The sequence below is a fragment of the Varanus komodoensis genome, unplaced genomic scaffold (genome assembly GCF_004798865.1).
Source record: "Varanus komodoensis strain SLA01 unplaced genomic scaffold, ASM479886v1 scaffold14_1, whole genome shotgun sequence".
Classification (NCBI taxonomy): Eukaryota; Metazoa; Chordata; class Lepidosauria; order Squamata; family Varanidae; genus Varanus; species Varanus komodoensis.
Genome location: NW_025335438.1, coordinates 27744061 through 27766111, shown reverse-complemented (window position 1 = coordinate 27766111; position 22051 = coordinate 27744061). Strand labels below are relative to the sequence as shown.

General features: G+C 39.7%; 1 protein-coding gene across 1 annotated transcript in view; it reads left to right on the top strand.

Annotated features, from left to right (window-relative positions):
• DLGAP1 (DLG associated protein 1) overlaps positions 1 to 16419 on the top strand; it is a 138485-nt gene extending 122066 nt beyond the window's left edge. The window contains exons 8-10 of the mRNA XM_044423962.1: positions 7712 to 7803; positions 11323 to 11475; positions 15560 to 16419. Of these exons, the coding sequence (XP_044279897.1) occupies positions 7712 to 7803; positions 11323 to 11475; positions 15560 to 15769 (455 nt within the window). The 3' untranslated portion in view covers positions 15770 to 16419. The remainder of the gene's footprint in view (positions 1 to 7711; positions 7804 to 11322; positions 11476 to 15559) is intronic.
• The last annotated feature ends 5632 nt before the right edge of the window (positions 16420 to 22051 follow it).

The following is a 22051-nucleotide window of genomic DNA, read 5'->3' as shown; positions in this document are numbered from 1 at the left end:
TAAAACAGGTGCTGGAAAGCCATGTGTCCTCCTGAGCTCTACAGAGGAGAAGTAGGATTTATTAAAAATAACAAAAACGTAATGACTTGCTTTCCTAATATGAGTAAGTCTGCAGATTAAGAATTGGGGGAAGAGTCACATAACTACAGTTGTAAAGTGGCACATCCACCATTCCACATGAGTATCTACTTAATGATACTGGTTCCTTTTATCATGTAACCAGGCATTTTTGTGTTGCTACTCCCTGCAGGCACAAGCCGTTCCTATCTATATCCGCCATTTAAATGCATATGGCAAAGCCCAGCACAGACAGATGGAATGTCTGTTGTTTTGAACTCCAGGATCATAGACGTTCACTATCTCAGTTACACTGAGGTTCTGGAGAGGGGTGTTAGATGACAAGCAAATGAATCCTGGAGCTTCGAAAGGAGGTTTATTGGTCGGATGGTAAACTGATTGGAAATCTGCAGTGGCTGACGTTTCCTCAGCCTCCTGGCAGCTGAGAGAGAGGTTGCTTGAAATATGATACAAACTTTTCTCAGACAAAGCCCCCTTGTACAGAACAGCTGTCTGGAGGAGATGGCTCAGGGCTGTCTGAGAGAAGCGTGTATATTACATAGACACATTTGCTATTATCTAACCAAGAATGACACTGTCAGATGGGACTGAATGTTTTGAATTAGAAATGCAATTTGTTGCTACACATAACAAGCTAGAACATCCGTGGCTCCAAACTGAGTTAATAACATCAGGATATTTTATTCTAGCTAATTATGCACACATTTTTATTATAGTAAAATCTGTTGCTTTTCTGAACTCACTTATCTGCAATAGGAGGCCTACATAAGAAAATGAAAGCCAGATCTCTCCATGTCATTGGTATGAGCACAAATCAGAGTGCTGATTATGATCCACATAAAGACTGCTGAATCTGTACAGGGACACACATCCATCCTACACTTTTTTCTATGCTCAGATTTTAGAAGTGGACTGTCCATTCCAAGAGTGTGCACAGAGATACTGGGGCTGCAGATACAGCCCTTTTGAAAGCAGGAACCCTCTCAATCAGCTGTTTATCAGTGAAGGTGAAATAGTGGAGAGTGAGAAACTAGCATCTTAACCAGCTGATCAGCAGGATTTCAGTTTCAAATGATACACAACACCCCCAGCTGTTGGACTGGAAAGAATTGCACACTCAGCAGCTGTTTATTAGCACATTTCCCCATCCAGCAAGGAAGCCTGTTTCCATGAGCATGTATCTGGTAGCCAGGGAGATGTTTTAGAAATAAATGCATAAAGATGCGTACCTGTCTTATTTGGGTTGGTTGCTGGCTGGATGTCCTCTTGCTAGAATGCTCAGGATTTATTTATTTGTCTACTGATTGAAACATAAAGGTAATGCTGTTCTACTGTCCATTTAAGGATGATGCTTTATATTCCTTCATTTATGAAGAACTATGTTCAATATAATTAACTTATCTAATGGGTTAACTATTCTCCCATCACTATTTAATTTTCAGGGGGTTTTTTGTAGCATATTTATGTCACAAGGGCATCCACTGCAGGCAAAAACATCACTAAGTCTTATGGCACCTTGAAACTAACACATTTCTTATGGCCTACTTTTGTAAAACAGAGCACATGCATAGAATGCCATCCTGACAACTTCCCCAAAGTGGTACCCTTCAGATAGTGTAGCCTTCAATTTCCAGCCAACCTAACAGCATGGACAATAGTCAAGATCTTTGGGAAGGATAGTTATATGTAGATTAATTCAGAAACCATTGACAAAATAGTTTTGAATACTACCTTGGCAATGATTTATCACACAGTAGTGATCGTTTTTTTATCAAGTTCCTTAAACTTAAGGTGTAACATGGACTGTAACATTTGGTTGGTTGGTTGATTTAAAACATTTTTTACTTGACTCTTCAAACAAAATTCTGGAGTGGCTTACAAAGATACAACAGTGACCAGGTTCAGACTATACATTGTGGCTCATCTTGGTTTATTTGACCCACTCACAGGCACCATTGCAGGGTTGTCTTGTTGTACGAATCCAGCAAATGTAGATTATGTGAAGGGTTGTTTAACCCTCATATAACCTATGCCCACCAAGTTCACATGACATGGCAACCTCGAGCAGGATTCGCATATTGGCAAATGCTAGTGGCACATGTGTCTCACAGATGCAGCAGTCTCACTGTGTCATATCATGTGAACAGCCCCAGTCTGTTCATTCCCCTTTTTTCTATTGAACACAAGAGTTCTTAGTGACATATTCAGATATGTCATAACAATTGAAACACTTTCTTAGATGTGACTGAAATGAAACCAGCTGATGCCCAGTCAGCCCTTCTTCAGGACTGCAGGTCAGTTAGAAGATCCTGCACAGACTTGCAGCTGTGGGCTACTAGTATTTTAAGGGCTCCAAGAAGTAGCCTGGCATTCCAACCTTCCCATACATGGATGTAATGCAGCCTTATGCTCTTGGTCCTTATACAGCCTTTTGAGCCTTATGGGGCTATGGCGGCATCTCTTCACTTCCACAATAGCAGAAAAGTGTCAGGAGGGCCGTGACCGCATGCCTTTGCCAAAGCATGACGGTCTTGCTTCTGTCCCTCACATGGTTCTCTGTGATAGAGTACTAGACACCCCTGGCTCAGTAGCAGCAGGTAAAGATTGTGAAGATGGTAGCTCACTGTACTGCCTTTATCTTTTCTACCTATTTATATTAGGAACAGGAAACTTGTTCAGAATTACTTCATGCATTCTGTCTATCTAAATAATACTTAACTTTGGAACTTCCCTTGCAGCATTGCTATCTGCTTCTTTCCCTCCATTAAACTGGATCATAACTAATACCTTAAAATTCCTAGAAACAACTGTAATCTGTCCAAATGAAATTTCCTTGGGTGTCTGCTGGTTCTTGACCCAACTCAAAACCTATTACACTCTTGCTTTATACCTTTTTAACCCCAATGTAAGTTTTAAATGATGGTTGAAATTGGTAGTGATAAAAATCATGCTGTAAAAATATTGGAAATATAATTCTGCAATGATTGGGACTGGAATACATCCACAAACAAACTATAGAAACTGCACATGTTTCACTTTCTGTCCTCACTCTGCACTTGCTTGTTTGCTTGCTTAACATGCAACCAGATTTGTCCTCCTCATAGGAACAGTTTTTACTAGAAGACACATCTATTGCTTGCTTGTTGTGAAAGACCACTTTTTCTTATTTATTTATTTAAAGGTTTTATAGACAGTTCTATAGCAAATGCTCTCAGAATGGGTTACAGCATAAACATAGCAATAACAATAACATCCATAGTAATAATAAGAATTTCAAAGCTAAAACCTCAACACGGAAAATAAAATAATAATGTACAACACAGAATACTGATCTACTCAATCATAATCAGAACAGAAAACAATATAAAATCAAACCACCTATTCAACAATTAAAATGACGGGAGAATAAAATGGTTTTGACCTGCACTGAAAAGTATACAGTGTTGGTGGCAGGCACAGCTCCCTGAAAAGTTGGTTCCAAAAGTGGGGCCCCACACTGAGAAGGCCCTTCCCCTCATGGCCGCCTTCCTTGCTTCTTTTAGCTGTGGCTCATGGAGAAGGACCTCTGTAGATGATCTAAGGCAGGGGTCCTCAAACTTTTCCACCAGGGGGCCAGTTGAAAGCTGGAGGTGCTGGGTGTGGGCCGGAAAGGTGGTGCCGGCAGTGTGCGTGGGCCGGCGCAGGGGTGGGGGCTGCACATGCAGGCAAGCACGCTGAGGGGGGCGGCGGGGCACGCAGTGAGGCAAGGTGCAGGCGGGCATGCACGTCCAGCAAGGGGAGGCGAGGCATGGGCAGGCATGCGTGTGCCTCCCCAGTGAGGGGAGGCGAGGCGCGGGTGGGAGCGGGCTCACGCCATGAGGCAGGCGCACAAGGCAGCAGCTTGCTCGCTTGGAGATCATTTTCTCCAAGCAAGAAAACTGCTGCGTCCCCGCGTGCGGGGCGAGGTAGGCAATGGCGTGCACGCGGCGGGTCCAGATGGGCATGGCGGGCTGGATCCGGCCCCCGGGCCTTAGTTTGAGAACCCATGATCTAAGGGTATGTGTAGGTGTGTATGGTAGGATGCATCCTTTTAGATATCCAGGCCATATGCTGTCTAGGGTTTATATGTTAATGTAAGCACCTTGAAGCAGGCCTGGACTTCAACTGGCTTATATGTTCATACCAGTCCAGCCCAGTTAGCAGAAAGTCAGAGCCACACCCCCAAGCCACACTTACTTCATGTTTTATTACATTCATACCCTACTCTCAAGCCAAGAAGCTTCCACAGAACAGATGTAGTTCTATTCTTCCAAGAGCAGCAGTCTGGATTGCCGATCACTGTTTGGTTTAATTTTTTGTGGCTTTGCAACCACTGACTGTGTGTGCATATGTGTGGAAGATCCTCCATGAGTCCAGTGTCCATTGTTCAGGAGTTCCAGATTCTCAAAATATCCAATACTCTCCTTGGATAACTTTTAGGCAGTACAGCTATATCTATGTACATGCATGAATGTATGTTTACACTCAGACACACACACACATTATGTGACTGGAGAAATTGCTCCAATGAAATGACTGCTAATTCAGAAATATTCAATGAGCATAAACATTGGTAGAATATGATAATTCTAATTTATGAACATTTATGGCTAGCTACTATCAATAGCTACTCTTAGAATATTCTTTGCCTTTTGGAAAAACTCACTTCAGGTATCCTCATTGTTTTTATTTCCTTCCCACCCACCAAATATGTTATATTTTGATGGTACGCAATTATAGCATAGCTGGTTTCCAAACTTGTTGAAGGAGGAGTAGAGAACCTCAGGATGAGTAACTAAATCCAGTCCTCCTGGATCTGGCCCCATTCCCAAATGGCCACACTCCTTCCCCTGGCTTCACCTTCTTTATCCTGGCTATTGATCACTTGGGGTGGTTTGGGTTCACTCCATTCTAAAGCACTGAAATCGCTCTCCTGAGATTCACTTAACTTTAAGCTGCAATGTGCTGGTATTTTTCCATACCCCCTTTGCTTTTGGGCCTGCCCACCGCTGGAATGTGGTACTCAAAAGCTTCTTCAAGGTGGAATTCAGTCCTCAAGCTAAAAGGGATTATGCACCACTGGGGTGGGATATTGTTAATATACAACACACAGATTTATGGAGGAAATAATACCAATTGGTATGAGGTATGACCCAGTGATACAGTGCAGACCCTGTTTGCTAAGGGCTCCAGGTTTAATCCCTGGTCTGTCCCCCTAAATCCAGAAGAGCCACTGCCAATCAACATACACAGTAGTGAGCTAGACAGACCAGTGGTGCCCCACAGCCTCAGAGGTTTCTGTGTGAGAACAGCCTCACCATTCACTTCCCAATCCTATGAGTTTTCCCTAGCCATTCACTACACAGTTGCGGGATCAAGGTATTCTTTCTCCTCACCCCTCTCCTTCCCTGCCCCTTCCCCAATAGATTTGGAACATTATCTAATTCAGTTTGTTCAGCTCATGTTCAACAAAGTATAACCAACACTGCAACACTGAACAATGCATTTTTAGTGACTTCCTTACCAGTATGAAAATACCTGAACTGTTTTTGCACACAAAACTCTCTTCAGAGGCAAAATTAGAAGGTTGCCTCCAGTCGCTTCTCCCTCGCCCTGCCTTTTGGTCCTTGAGATGCCTTGTGAAGTGTCAGATGGCTCAGCTCTGGCTGAGGCAGCTGTTCTAAAGCAGATGCAGTGGGAAGAGTTTTCATCACAATGGGAACCACAGGAAAGCTCTCAGAGTTTCTCCTCCCCACTATTGAAGGCTCCTTTCAGTTGAGTGGTTTGCACATTAGGATGAATAAAGGACTAGACACACCACGGGATACATTTGCAGCAGAGTGTGTAGGGAATTAGACACGCAACCCTTGAGAACAATAATGGCATAATGGCAGTTCTGTGCAGAATTCTCTGTGCAGCACAGTGGATATAGTCCTCTTAAATGTTCCAGTTCACAGTTGTTTCTTTGCACTGTTGATGTCTGGAGCCAGGGAGCAAACTGAAAAGGTCAGTCTTTTCTTATTCTGTGCCTGCAGTTCTTTCCTGCACATTTTGAAGGAAAAGTTGTAACACACTTCCCTGTTCATGTGTCACACATTGTCATTGCAGCCTTATATGTGGCTACTCAAAAATAAATCCCACTAAGTTCCCATAGGAGTGTTGCTTCAGGGTTTAACATTTACTTAAATTGTCTTCCAGCAGCTTATATTTTGCCATACTATGCTAAAAATGCACTTTCAATTCTTAACATATGAATTACACTTAAACACTTACAGGTGCAGCTACTTTGAAGCTGTAGTCTTTATGATTCTATCGAGAGAGACTGCTATAATTTTTCATATTTCCATACTCAGCTGCAATGTCATACTTCTTTTTACAAAGACCTGAGATAAACTGTATGGTGTATGGAATGAGTGGGCAAAAGCTAGACCTCCAAGAGTTTTCTACTTTAACTCTGAGAAGCCCTTGGCAGCATTTTTGATGGCCAGGAATGATGGGAGATGAAGTCTGAAACGTCTGGAGATCTACTTCCTGTCCAACCCTTTGGGTAAAATTAGTGCAATATATTTTGACATCATGAACACCTACAGCAGCTGTAACCCAGGAGTTCTTATAATATCATGCAGTATCCTGAAGACCACTTATATAATTATATCCCGCAGCTGCCAAGAAAAATGCGCAATTCTACAATTTCATTCTAGTACCTATGGTTAACAGCACATCTCTCTCACTACATTCTGCATTCATTTCCTAGAGCATCTGAAAAATATTTTGCCCCATGGAACATTTGCAGAAGAATAGCCCACTGAATTTGGATACCTTTGTGACTCTTCTCAAACCTCACTTTAACTTTTAAGCAAGGTTTTAGTACTAGAGCACATAAAATATTTTCTAGTCTGGGACATCGTACAGTTAAATGGCTATGAAGACATAATACTTTGAACCTATATATTGGCACATTGGTTCTGAGCCTGACTTTTCTTTCATAAACAAACCTGAGTCCACCTTCAAGGAACAGGGCTTTCCAGGTTCCCTCTTCACTCTGTGCCCCCATTCCTCCCCAAAACTGCTGCTGGAGGTAAGGGTATAGAATATGCAAGGGACTATAAGTGGAGTAAAGTAGCAAAGAATTAACCACTCCCTTATAGGAATGGAGCAGCAAGTTAAGATGCAAACCCCCTTGTCCACTACCTATTTTGAAGTCTTTTTTTCATAGGCACACTTGTTTTCTCTAGGTTATAGACACCTGTTTGGCTTCCTTACAGAAGTTCATGTGTTTGGGTAATGCCAAGTCAAACAGATATTTGATGCCTATAGGAATCCAGGTAATATTTTAAAAACTATTGTTAATGCCAACACAAATCAACATGAGCAGAGATCATGGGCAAGGTTCAGTCTTCAAACTAGGTTACACTTTCAACTAACTGGTTTCTGTATTTCCCGTGAAGGTAACAAAGAGTGAGGATGAGTGAGCTTTCATTGATAGAAAATTACATTCAGATTTGAAATTTCCTAGGTGTTTGCTTGATAGCACTTGTTCTACAAGTAGATTTGTAACAACTGAGTAACATTTCTAGCAACCTTCTCTTATGTTTTGCTTTTCTTTTTCCCCAAGTTCTAGGTAAAATACGAACTGCAGTGGGCAGTGCTCAGCTTCTCATGGCACAGAAATTTTACCAGTTCAGAGAACTGTGTGAAGAAAACCTGGTATGTAATATTCTGGACACAATTTGATAATTATATTCAGATATTAACTCTGTGCGCCTTCCCAGATGTTGTATGTGTAATTGGAATATGCTGAATGGGTTGGCTTTTTACAGATAGTTAAAAGAATTGTTGAGATACTATAAAAGTGTGATTTTGAATCCTAAAAGTAAGATTTCTCACATGTGCACGCACATAGACCTACACACTCCAATTACTTTTCATCTAAACAGCAGTAAGATATAATTTTTGTTACTTGGCTTGATCGCTTACACCGCATGCTACAGTCATACTTATCTCTGCAATCTTGGCATGGATAGGTACACTTGGGCAATAAAAGCCAAGAAGCACACTTCAGTTGTTGGACCCAAGATGGGTTTTGCTGTGTTGGCCAAGTAACCCCTTTGTAGGTTGAGGGAAGCAGTGAGTGAGTCATTCAGGAAGAGCAGCAAAATCCCCTTGATTCACCAGTGACAGCAGCTATGTCAGTGTCCAGATGGCATGGTGGAGTGGCCAGCATGGTCTTGGTGTCCCCATGGCTGACCGTAACCCCTTTTTTCACCCACCATGGTTTCCCCTGCTTCCCCTTTCCAAAATCACTTTTTGTGGTCTCTGAGCTGACCCCTTCCTAGTGATCAAGCATCATATTACAAGGGATAGTACTGGTTTACCACTTTTTAATTACTTTCACTGTGTTTCCAATGTGTACAAATATTTTCATAACTTTTGAATAGGTCTGCACAAATGCAGAAGTGCACACTTGTGTACTTCTGAAGTGGGAAGCCTTGCCTGGGCAGTACCTGGGGAGATACCTGCTATCAAAGTGCAATGAGCACCAACCTTGGACATTGACCCAGAGAGATTACAAATAGGGTTTTGTTTTTTTTCCTTTGCCTTATCCAATAGCTATCAAAGCTATCACTTGAGCTGACAGAAACAAAGCTACATGATGTCTTTGCCTGCAAAAGAGCACCCTTTGCAATGAAATCCTCTATTTTTATTTTGTCTCTACCTAACTCTTCTCAATGTCATTACATTGTCCATCCTTTCCCAAGACTCTAAATCAGTGAGGGCAAACCTTTTAGAGACCGAGTGCCCAAACTGCAGCCCAAAACCCACTTATTTATCACAAAGTGCCAACACTACAATAAAACCTGAAAACTAAGGTTTTAGTTTAGAAAAAAACACCTCACAGCCAGTCCAAGCAAATATATATATCCTTGGCAGCGCGCTGACCAGCCACGCGAAAGCTCGGACAAGTTGCGGCTAATGAATCGTGGCTTGTTACATCATTGCCTGGCGCAGCTACTCCTTTCCGAGCATGCGCATGACCCCTATGTGTGCTGTTATCCGATGCTCGGCTGCTGGGGTGACTTGGCTTGCATGCTGACAGAGAGGACTCTGTGTGCCCACTGCTGCATGTGTGCCATAGGTTCACCCCCACTGCTCTAGATGCTCAGGAATGTAGAAAAATGTAATCCACCTCCAGCATGGAGTTTTGACAACTGTCAAAGCTCAGGCTCCCTTTTAAAATGGCAGGGCCAGTTAGAGGGAGGGATTACCAGGAGACATGTATCTATGTTTGTAGGTATATGTCCTTTAAATGAATGCATCAACTGACCAGAATAGCACTGGACCATTTTGCTCAATCTCCATAGCTCACCATGACTCATTTACAGTGGTCCAGTGAAGAGCTGTTTGAAGGTTACTTAACCCTCAGACAGCCCACACCACATGGGTTCTGATGATGTGACACACACATTCAGCTGCTAGGGGCTTAATACACAGCACAGCAACCAGCCACTGTCTGTAGCTGCACATGGGGAAGAAGCAAGTTGTTGCATGGTTCCAAGTTAAGTATGGGAAGGCCTCACTTTCAAGAGAAGACTTCAGCTGTAGTGGGCAGAGAGTAAATTGGGATCTGCTGCTATTCCTGATGATACCAGAACACATAGTAGATCTGCAAAGGTACCTAACTCCTAATTGTTTAACAACAGCAACAACAAAAAGACTTTTTTAAAGATCCTGAAACAAAGAAAGGTGGGGTAGGGAGAAGCCAGGACTGAATGTTTGCATGAAAGGACAGAGCTTAGTTCTGAACTAAAAACAAATCCCACCCTGAGCATACGCTTAGAGGCACCCTGCTCCTTAATTTTAAATGTAGGATTAATACTTTTCTCAGGGCTTTGCTGGTGAGCCTTAGTAAAAATTAAGGTAAAACCTGTAAGCCTTAGATCTACCTGTCCCTTTAGTAGTACAGGCAGAAAGCTGTATCACCTGACATAAAGCGGCATGGCAGGAAATGTTGTATTGACCTCCACTGTGATCTAATTTCTGTTCAGGAGTCATACAGGATTGCACCATTTGCAAATATATAGCAACAAAACATATCCCAGTTCAAACACAATGACCTAAGCAATCCTTAGCCAATGAAGCTGAATCTTAAAATCATATTTCTTCTGCCCTCCCCCTCATGAGTTCTACTTCCTTGCCTCACTTCCAAATTTTGTAAGACCATTTTTTGCCCTTATGTCAAAATTGAGTAAACAGTTGTGCAAATCTAGTTTGGATGTTGTAGGAAAGATAATTTCAAAGTGGGCCTGCTTGGGTTTGGTATTTGAGAGCCAGTGTGGTGTACAGTTAACAGTGAGGGATTGAGACTGGAGTGACCTGGGTTCTAACCTCCACTCAGCTGGAAGCTGGAGCTAACTGGGTGACTTTGGGCCATTAGCTGACTCTCAGCCCAGCCTACTTCACAGGGTTGTTGTTGTGAGGATAAGATTAAGAGGAGGAAGAAAATTATGTAAGTTCCTTGAAAGGAAAAAAAGGAGGGATATGACAAGAGAGAGATAATGTAAAGAGAGAATATTTTATCTCTCTTTAAAGGCTTGGATATTTAAAAAATGGACCCTGCTCCATCTGAAATTCCTTTAAACAAAGCTGTAATGTTCTGACATGGACAGAAAAAGAGCTGAGGCATTCACAGAAATGTGGGCCTTTTCACCTGTCTAAACATGCCTGGGATTTCACCTTTAACCTATGAAGTTGCCTGTTCTGAGGCAGCACGTTGGTCCATGTAGCTCTGCACTAGATGCTCTGAATGATGGCCCCTCTCTGGGGTCTCAAGCCAGCATCTATATCTCAGTCATGCTACCTGGACTCCCTTTCAAACGGAAAAGCCAATGACTGAGCTGGGGACCTTCTGCATGCAAAGCATGTGCTCCACCCCTCTGCCATAATCAGTGAGGGGGACTCGCCTTATACTTTCCCTTTAAGTTAATGTTGTAGAGCTTTTCCCTACTGGTGCCTTCAAGATGTATATCCAGAATCATCTGAAATCCTTACAAATTTCAAATGCTGTGTTTGGAAGCGAACAGAAGTTTGTATCCCTAATCCAGATGAATCAAATAACAGTTAAAAGTCACTGGATAAAGCTAGAAACTGAATACATCAACCAACTTTTTCCTGAAGGTATTTCCACAAAATATTTTTGTCATGCTTCTTTCCTTCTTTTCTGCACAGAATCCCAATGCACATCCAAGACCAGCCTCCCAGGATTTAGCAGGGTTTTGGGATATGCTGCAGTTATCCATAGAAAATATTAGTATGAAATTTGATGAACTTCATCAGTTAAAGGCCAATAATTGGAAACAGATGGATCCGCATGACAAGAAGGTAGAACACTGTCGATTTTGTATGCTTCATTTAAAACCCTGCACAAATACTGGACAGATTAAATAGGCCTCTGCATACAGCATTGATGTTAAAAACATGAAATGGAGCTTATATCAGATTAATTTCATTGTAAAAGGAAAACAATGTTTACATAATAATCACCCGGGATATGATCTGTAAAATGTTTCAGGCATATTTTTAAGGCAAACTTGTTTCTGTGAATTGAATAATGGGAATGTGCTCATTTGTCTTATTATACTTAACGTATAATCATATTAGATAATCAAATGTTGGAAGGAACTGCCTCATATATTGATTCTTACATTTTAAATAAATAATATAGACATCACATAGTACTGCTTAGCGTAAGAGTTCTGTTTACCAAATGCACTCTGAATTGTGTCAGTAAATAAAATAGGGAAGTACTGTCCCCATTCCCATGGATAAATGTATGGGTATTCTCAAACTAAACCATCATAAAACTTACATGGCAAATTTCTTATGTCATTGCTTTAGTTTGTTTTCCTTTGAGGTAGACCTCATAACTGGTTTCACCTCATTTATTTCATTTAGTACAATCCACCTGTACAGCATTAAATAGGATGGTAAATCAAAGCTCTTCTGTGTTTCCTAAAGTAAGATGGGTTTTATTTTTTTTATAATGCTTTAGCACATGGCTTTGTTTGTTTGTTTTCAACATTTGTGTCAGAAGCAGACCTTGGTCAATCTGTAGCAAGTCCACTGTCTCGATTCACTAGACATATCAGAAGAATCAGTAAGTGTTTAAAAGCTGGGGCATACCTCATTAAAGGTCCATTAGCATCAATAAGAAGAGATATAAGTTTAGTTAATAGAAAACAAATATGCAGATGATACAACAGAAATAGTTATGTGACCATTGGCAGGCAGGGGTGAAGGAGAAATACAGAAATTGGTAATTTGTATTCATTTTCTTTTCCAGAGCACAAAATTGGGAAGTTGGGGAGGGGTGAAATTTTGATGGGAAATAGAAACTCTTATTTTAAATACATTCCCCAAAATGAAATGTAAAATAATGAAATATTTAAATGAAATATTTAATATATTCTGCCTTCCTGGCCTTAATAACCTTAGCTTTCTCACAAATTACTATAGAAATCAACATACGAAATAGTTGAAGAGTTGATTTTATTGGGTTGGATCCATACTGAATTTGGCATAATTCTGCATGAGCTAGAGAAAGCGGATGCAGGGATGAACTTTAGCATTCCTCCTTCACCCAGCTGCCACTTGTGCATTCTGAGAAGCTGTTCTTGAGAATTTCCAGACCACATGTTCAGTGATGGAGCTGGAAGTAGAAGGAGGGGTCCAGGAAGATCATCTCTGTGCCCACTCCTTCTGGGGGGTGGGGGGAATCAGATTGCATGCTATGAATGGAAGGGACCCCCTATTTATTGATTGGTCAACCTGGATCCATCCCAATTTGTGCAAAATTTCATTTGCAGAAGTACATGGAGAGCAAAGAGCAATTCAGAACAGGGAGCCAAAGATTCTTCTAGACACAATAGTGATTAATATCAAGTTTTGTGTTATCTTTGCCTTTTCATAAGGTAAAGCACAGATTCAGGTTTACACAGCTAAACAAGGAAGTGTCTGGGGAGGAAAGCTATTTTCTCTCCCTTTCCCTCTGAATGTATATTTATTTATTTAGCAAACTTCTATGCTGCCCCATTCGCCGAAGCCTCGGGGCGGCTCACAACATAGCTACCGAAGCTCTTCTTAGTTACTTTCAGTTACACTTTCACTAGTTTTTCTACAGTTCTACATGTGTATCCTTAGTACAGCATTCTGATATCTTCATGTATAATGTCTGAGTCAAAGGATATACACAGGTTCAGTAACTGTGGTAAAATAAATACTGCAACTATTTCCACTCTTCCTAAAATATCCTTCAGTTGTTTCCAGAAAAACTGGGAAGTCTCTATGTTCCAGTTATGCAATTGACATAGTACTAGCGTAAGCAACCTCACACCAATAACATAAGGTGGCACAACAGGTTTTCCACAGAAAACCTGTCACATCAGCTTACTCCACCAGCACAATGCTAGTGGTCACTTACGCTAACACTGCATCAACTGAGTAAGTGGAATGATAGCACTGAATAGTTTGCCTTGTCTTTTGGGGAGATACAGGAAGGAATGAGAAAGTAAGGGATGAGACACCCTTAACCACACATATGGCTGTGCCAAGCACACCCATAATGCAACCACAGGAACCTTGCTCTCTTCTGTGGATAACAAACAATAGTTTAGACACATAATGAAACTTGCCCCTTACACATGCTCAGTAGGGAAAAGACAGCAATCCATCTTGCTTAAATAACAGTCTTGGGAAGCCCATGCACCTATCCCTTTTCATTTGTTTTTCCTAAACCACGATACAGACAAATGGGTATTTTTATGAGTCCCTTAAAAGACTACCTAAGCTCTAAACAATTGGTGATCTTACAAACAAAATGTTCTGTTAAGTGTTGAAATATCTCCTTAGGCAAAAGGTTTTCATTGTCAACATCATGAAAATACTACTTTAATGCAAAATTGACCCACTCAGCAAAAGGAAGCATTTTTAAAAGTATATTTCTAAAACCTGATATGGGAAAATAAAGTGTCTGTGGTGCACAGTTGCCAAGGTGTTGTTAGGTTAATGCTCAGGATCTTAGCTTAAATTAATGGTTCATTTTCCATACTTAAATGAGAGATCGATATTATTTGTGAACATGTTTTTGTATTTGTGCTTGTTATCCTTCATCCTAAACTGAAAGAGCATAGATCACGCTTTGCATGCAAAAGAAATGTAATGTTTCAAACAAATTCATCTCAGTTAAAATGACCATACAAGTCAAGCAATTAAAGCTGTTTTGCTCTACCATGAGAAAATTAGAAGTTATAATGAGACTTATGTAGTATAATGTAATGAATAATCCCTTATTTAAGAAAGCATGACTGAGATGGAAGGCCATACAGGTTTAAAAAAAAAAAGTATAGGGGCTGCAGATACGCACTTTTATTGTAGTGTCCTGCAAGTCTAGATGTAACATACATTTTTCTCTGAAGATACCCAACTTTGAATGTATACATATATATATATATATGTATGTATATATAGCATGTGTATATATAACCTCTTCTCTTTGCTAACAATGTTATATTTGGATGCCAAAGCAATGATTAATGTACGTTCTTAGAATGATTTTTTAAGTAACCCCCACCAGCTTTTGAGTTTGTAATTCAATTGTTGACTTCTGGTGCTAATTCAGCATAATGCTACACTTTAAGAAGCACTTTTAGAGCAATACCCAAAGAGTGTATCTTCTGACCAGGAAAATCCACCCCTAACGACATGCTCTTTTTCATTTTGTTTTTAAAATTCTTACTGTGATAACTAACATCAGGCTGCTAGTTCATATGACTGTGTGAAATATATCCATAAGTCCTCAGTGTTGTAAGCCCATTTAGTCTTGTGTATGTATACTGTATATAAGGAGGGGGTAAAAGCCTCATTATATGTGTCTTTCATACCTATTACACTCTATTCTAACATGCTGAGTCAATTTTATTAAGAAATCCCAAGACTTTTATTAACTGTTGGGTGATGGGTGGGTTAATTACATAGCAACTTTCTAATACCTTAGATTTCTGACATTGTATTAAGCAGTGATACTAAGTTCTGTTTAAGATGCTGTCCTTTCTAATCCCCGGTACCAGGAAGAGGAGTTTAGATTTCCCAGAGGGACCCACATGCCATGTTTAATGGTGGGAGCTTCAGCCCTTTTCGGCACCAGGCGTGCAGCTGACGCACCGTACCCATGGAGAACTAGCACTGCTACCAGTGCCATCCTCTTTTTTTGCCTTAAGATTATGTTATGTTTATGAGTCTTTGAATACCGATGAAGAAAAAAATGCAGATAAGAACTAACAAACTTTAGGTAAAAATGTATGTTCTAACCCCCAACCTGTCCTAGTTTGTGTTTGTGTCCCCCTCCTTTTTTGTTTTTCATTTTCCCCTGAGAAGCTGTATAATGTCATTAACCTTCTGCTTTGATCAGGAGAGAAGGGCCCCTCCTCCAGTGCCAAAGAAGCCATCGAAAGGTCAGGTGCCACTCATACGGGAACGCTCCTTGGAGAGCTCACAGCGTCAAGAGGCCCGGAAACGGCTGATGGCTGCCAAACGAGCTGCGTCTGTCCGTCAGAACTCAGCCACTGAAAGCGCCGAAAGCATTGAGATTTACATCCCCGAAGCCCAGACCAGGCTATGAAGGGATCCAACCAGGAGGACTCTTAATGGCAAGAAACATCTCTTGTATAATCTGCCCTTCTAGGTCCATGCTCAGAGACACCAATAAGTATTTGTATTCCCCTCCCTTCCTTTATCTCTCCCTTCTCTCCCAATGAAGTAACACTTCTGTGGCGTAATTGTCAGTCCTCGAAGAGATTTTCGCTAACACCCCTTGCTTTCTAAAGGTTTGCCCATGTCAACCTAATGCTTTGTCAAATGTACCGATGCTGCCACCTCGCCTCATGTAAAGAATCCCACAGACACACAAATGAACACTCTTGTGCGTGCACACACACACATGTACAGTAGATTCACCAATTTATTAATTCTTGGTCCTTAAAGCTAGTCTGTTATCTAGTGTACAGCAATATTAAATCATATGGTATTTTGGAAATCCAGTATTGCAGGGTAAACCTTTGAGATTCTGTTGTCTTCCTCATTCATGATAAAAGAGCTCTAGCTCAGAATCCCTTCTTTATATAATTATTGTTTTTCTAAAAAAAGAAAAAAAATCAGATGACCTGCATTTTGTTCCTCAGATATCATACCTTCTTACCTGACAAACTGGAAGGAGGTGGGGACATAGGCAAGCTGCAGTAAAAGTCGAAGTGAGTCTTGCAGATGAAGTATAAATGATCTCATGAATTGAAACTGGCAGCTCACTTCAGAATCTTTTTTGATCAGCAGGACAGTATAAAACTGATTTCCAAGGGAGAAACAATGCAATTTTAAAAGGCAATAAAAAGCAACATTTGGTAGTAAGATGGAAAAATACTGAATGTTAGAATAAGGGAATAGGTTGGTCCAAGTAACCAGGAAGAATGTTTAAGATTATACTGCATTGTCAATTCCTATTGCAATGGATGGAGCACATCAGTTAAAAAGAGGTATGAGGGAAAGAGAAAAATAAGCTTGGTTTTATTGATGTCATAAACCTTGGAAAAACTTTCAGATTTTGTACATCTATACACATACATCTATTGTTGAAATGCTGTAAATGAAATACATGTTTGTCTGCTACAAGTCAGACTGCTTACATCAAACTGCTTCATACCTTCTCCTTCAGTCTCCTCTGTAAACCAGAAAAGACTTCCATCTGCAGAATCAAAGAACTGATGCAGAACATCAGCTGGTGAGGAGCATACAATTCTTTGCAGAACTGTCCATGCATACTTGTGTACTCTCTGAAACCAAGGCTAGTAAGCAATCCTTGGCAAAGTATTAGTTGAGAAATTACCTGATCATAACATTCCATCTTTATACCAACTACCATGCTAGTAAGGAGTGTTACAACCTGTTAAGCACCACAGAGTTTTGCGGATGGTATCCAGTATCCCACCAGCACACGTGACAAAAATCAGATATGATGTGAGCCCTGGTTGTAATGCACTAAAGAACTAGCAGAATATGAGTTCTGTTGCAAGGTTTGGTCTATGATACATCCTCATTCTGTTGACTCAAGTTAGTAGACTAGGGGTGTGGGCTGCATACAGTCCTCCTTCATTAGTGCATTCCCAAGTACCACGCTAAGAAATTGGGCCTCTTTATTCCTTGGAGCATACTTTTCCCACTTGGGCACCCATGTTGAACATGGCAGGTAGCGGCCCCCGTTCATCACAAGATCATGAGAGATCTTTATTCTGTAAAGAGATGCTACGGTAAGAAAGTGCACAGTCAGACTTGATAAATTATACTCTGCTTCTTACCAGAGTTGGCTTTCAGTGCCCTTACTGGTAAAACATTCCAACTGTGGAATCCTTAACTGCATGGTTGGCATAAATGTGTAGCTTGCATCTCAAAATATCAGCTGTTACTATCAAAAAGCTGGCCTTTTTTGAAAATATATGTCAGTGGATCATGCCAGGACATATCACATAATATGGCATCATAGTCTGGTGCTATCTTTAATTTTATTCAAGAATTGGGAGAGGTAACAAGTTCTGGCAAAGAAAACTTTCAAAAACCATTTGTAGAACCACTAGAAAATTTGCTACCTCTGAAAGCCATTGATTTATCCAAACTATATGCTTATAAACAGGGCACAAAATATCACTGCTGTGTTTTACAAGTAAAGGGCTAATAATTTGATATTTTAAAGACTTTTAAAGAGTATGATGAAAAAGCCAGTGTAACCCGGCACATGAACATGGAAAGTTTGATTTGCAAGGTTTTCAGTTTCATTGTATTTGCTAAGATCATTTTTGTTTTACTTTAAGAATGCTTTTCACAAAAATTGTAGTAACCATGAAGGCTCACACACTATTTGGGGGGTCTGCATAGTGCCAATTTGCAACCTTTAAATATATGGCCATGCTATGTATGAAAAAGATTTAAGAACACTTTGTATGACGATGTACAAAATAGCAGCAATTTTCACAGCTATATTTATATATTTAATTGAACACTTTGGAATAGGAGTTAAGGCTTGTGAGAAGCAGCTAGAAAATAACTCCATAAAGATGATGCAATAAATCTGACAGATTCCTATACCATGAGCATACACAGAATTAATTACTAGTAAGATCCAATGAATTTCTCTGGGTTTGCACCCAAGTAAATATGTTGAGGATCAGGGTCCAAACCTGTATTCAAGGATAGTTGCATTTATAAATCATAATTTTGGTATATAAAAAACCTGTTGGCATGATGCTTAGTCATTCATATGGGTTCTATGAATGGGATGAAACATTCTAATTTCTTCTTAGTTTTTGAGGAAAACTCAGCTGGTATCCAGATTATGAACCCTTGCCTACAACAGGACTATGTCTGGTCTGAGAGATGAGAAAAGGCAACAGCACCATCTTGTCTAATTATTTGTTGGCATAGCAAGACTATGAATGATTTTTCTTGCTAGAAATGGATGCTGCATTTCCTATGGTTGTCATTTGTTGACTTCTTGCTGTATTACAGAGCACCATAAACAAGATAAAGACAAAAATAGTTTAAAAATATACATTTAAGGCATGACCAGCCCAAGTTAAGAATTTTAGTACCATTAATTTCAATGGAAGACTTAAGCACATGCTCAAATTTCCCAATTGAAATTAATGAGGCTACAGTCCTATACATGCCTGCTTAAAACTAAACACCATTGAGCGCAGTAAGACTTACTCCCAGGTAAGTAAACATAGGTTGTCACTGTTAAAAGTGATAAACTTGGCTGGATCATGCCCATTACTTTAAACTAATTTGTATTTTGTTTTTAAGAACCCCAAATTGTGGAAAAATTGTTACTATCCAGTTTTTTAAAATACCAAACTATTGGGAGGGGTTGGGGGGTATGAAAACAAGGTGTTGGACTCCAAAACCAAACATTTTAAAGTATTTATTATATTTTTTTTGCAGACGTTTCCATAAAATACTCTTAATCTTTTTGTAATGACAGATGAAGAAATGGATTAAACATTTTAATATTGAAAAGGTAAATAGTAATAAGTTATTTGTAATATATTTCAGTTTATTTATTGAATATTTCCTTAAGGTTTTGGTGTGCACAATCACTTTAATTTAAACTTTATATTTGTGAATTTCCTGTTTGTTTTTAATTTATAATGCATATTTTAACTAGAATGTAAGTCCCCGGCATACTCACATTCTACCTGCATTCCCAGTCATGATAATCAGTATGCTTTTGATTTGCAAAATTGGTACAACTTGCAAAGCCTTTGGATGGAGGAATCCAAGAGCATTGTGTGGCATTTTGAATTGGGTTTTCATAGGAATATACCTATATGGTGTGTGGACAAAAAAATGTAAATAGATTAATGTTTCCCATAATGTAAAAAAGAGCAAATTAATAAAATAAATAATGCACTGCTTGTAAGAGCTGTGGCTTTTCAATACAAATTCTGATTCCTCTCTTTGCAAAAAAAAAAAAAAAATCCTTTTGGCTGGGTTTTATACAATGGCAAAAAAATAAAAAACTGTTCCTCATGGGAAAATTACAGTGTGGAATTTCAGATAAACTCTGCAAAGCTATGATAGCCATGTCCCTGACTTGCTGAATTCACTGTGAATCCTTTATATATCTGTTCTTTGGAGAATTCAGTCTTTACTCCTCAAAAGATTTCAGACTCTCTATTCTACAAAGAGACCATTTAGTGAGAATAAAGATACCACAGTGTCTAAAGTTGCGGTAACTATGCAGACTCACTCTTTTTTGAGGTTTCAATCATATAATAGAAAACATCAGAATGCTTTGGGGGAATTGCTGATGCAAATGGAATGCCACTTGGAGCAACCATCATTCTTCATGATTTCAAGCAGTTTCCACTGCATGTTTGCTTCTACTCTTACTTTAGCGTCATAAGATTCTTCTACCTTTTTTGAGGGGGGGGAATAAAGCAGTGATGAGCAGCTACTACTTCAAGCTAAGAAATGTGAGACGAAGGGGCTGCTTAGCTTTTTCCCCATTCAAAATCTATCCCCACCCTGTATTACACCCATGGACAAAAAGATCCAGGTACCTCTCTTTTTCTCTATGAAAAAAATGACTAGATGGAAAGGATTAAGCCATTCTATGCAAACACAAGCGTGCACACTCACACACAAACACACACAGAGCTTCTCTATTCAGATGTCTACATCTTTTTCCTCAATTTAAGAATAAGACAAAACATACTTTGGGATACTGTTATATGCACTTGATGGGTAAGTATACTTTGGACTCCAAAGAGCACACATTACAGGTTCGCTATCCATCAAGTGCAATGAGTTTTTTGCTCAACGACTAAAAATATTATCTGGGGATTATCTTCTGAAGTTTGCTTCTGTAAGGTTAATGTCAACTTGCTCAGACATTCTCACAGGTTGCCCCTAAACTGTAGAATGGTCTGCTGGGAGAAATGAATCTGATATTCCAGATTGCTACCTTCAAGAGGGAGTTAAAAACATATCTCTTCTGACAGGCCTTCCCAGATTAGTTCCCAGAATAATTTAATTTAATATGTTTGTTTTTAGTCAGATTTTAATCACTATTGGTTTTAATCTCTTGCAAGCCATCCAGAGCCTATAGGAATGGTGTGTGTGTGTCCATAATGCCTAAGTATGTACCTACAAACCTAGAAGGGCAAAGTACCTTGAATATTTACTTTGTTCTCTCTGCTCATTTCAGAATTATCTTGCAAATAATATGTCGTGTCAATAAGCGTTTAGAAAAGAATATCTCATTTTCTGAGAGCAGATTCCCAGCTTGTAAAATTGGAGCACATAGACCACTGGTGCCGTGCTCATTGACATATTGTCCTCTAATTTTTTTCTTTCCCCTGCCTTTTATCCATTCTCACACCAAGTGACTACTGAGAAATTCACCCTTTCCCCAACAAATTAAGATATCCAGGAACAGCATAGGTGTTTAAATCCAGAAGGAGCAAGGGGGCAACCACTACTACATAATAAATCATGCAAGACACAATCAAAAGAAGTGATTCGAATAGAGAAGATGGTCTGGTAAAAGCAGTCAATGAGAGTTTCTTAGCAGTTAAGGGTTAAATAAGACAGACATCGTTTTATTGATGCCATGTGCTAAAGCCACTGTCTTTGGGTTTCTGGTTTCTTCAACGCTGTACGTGCATAAAATTGCATGCAACATTCTGGGCTTCTTCTGAAACTCAGAATGTTACATGAAGCTTCAGAGCTGCCGCATTATTTGTTGTACTACCAAGCATTATGAACTGGAAAAAATAATAAAGCCAGCAAGTTCACTGATCTTAATCTGCTCTTTGGATCATTTTGATTACATCAACTTGCTCTGAGTAGTGCTACTGGGTGCAAAAGGCTACAGCCAAATTACTTTCTTCTATATGTTCGTAGACAATATTACGCCAGTCCTCTATCAATTGCATTGGCTTCCAATTTGTTTCCAGGTTCAATTGAAGGTGCTGCTTCATCACTATAACACCCTAAATGGTTTGGACCCAGGATATTTGAAATACCTCCCATGTGAGGCTTCCTGCAGTTAACAGGTTTTTTTTAGAGAACCTGTTATAAATCCTACCACCAAGAAAGGTTTGGTTGGTAAGAATATGGGACAGGGCTTTCTTCATGGTAAGAAATTCCATATGTGGAATTCCCTTTCCAGGGTGCTGAGACTGCCCTGTCTGTGCTGAGTTTAGACAGCAGTGCATTTGCATGTTTAGTTTAATAGATTTTGAAATGGAGTTTATTTGTGTATGAAGATATGTATTTATTATTAACATTTATATGCCACCTTATCAGTCAAAAATCCATGAAAGTGATGGGAAACAATTTAAAGCAATACAAC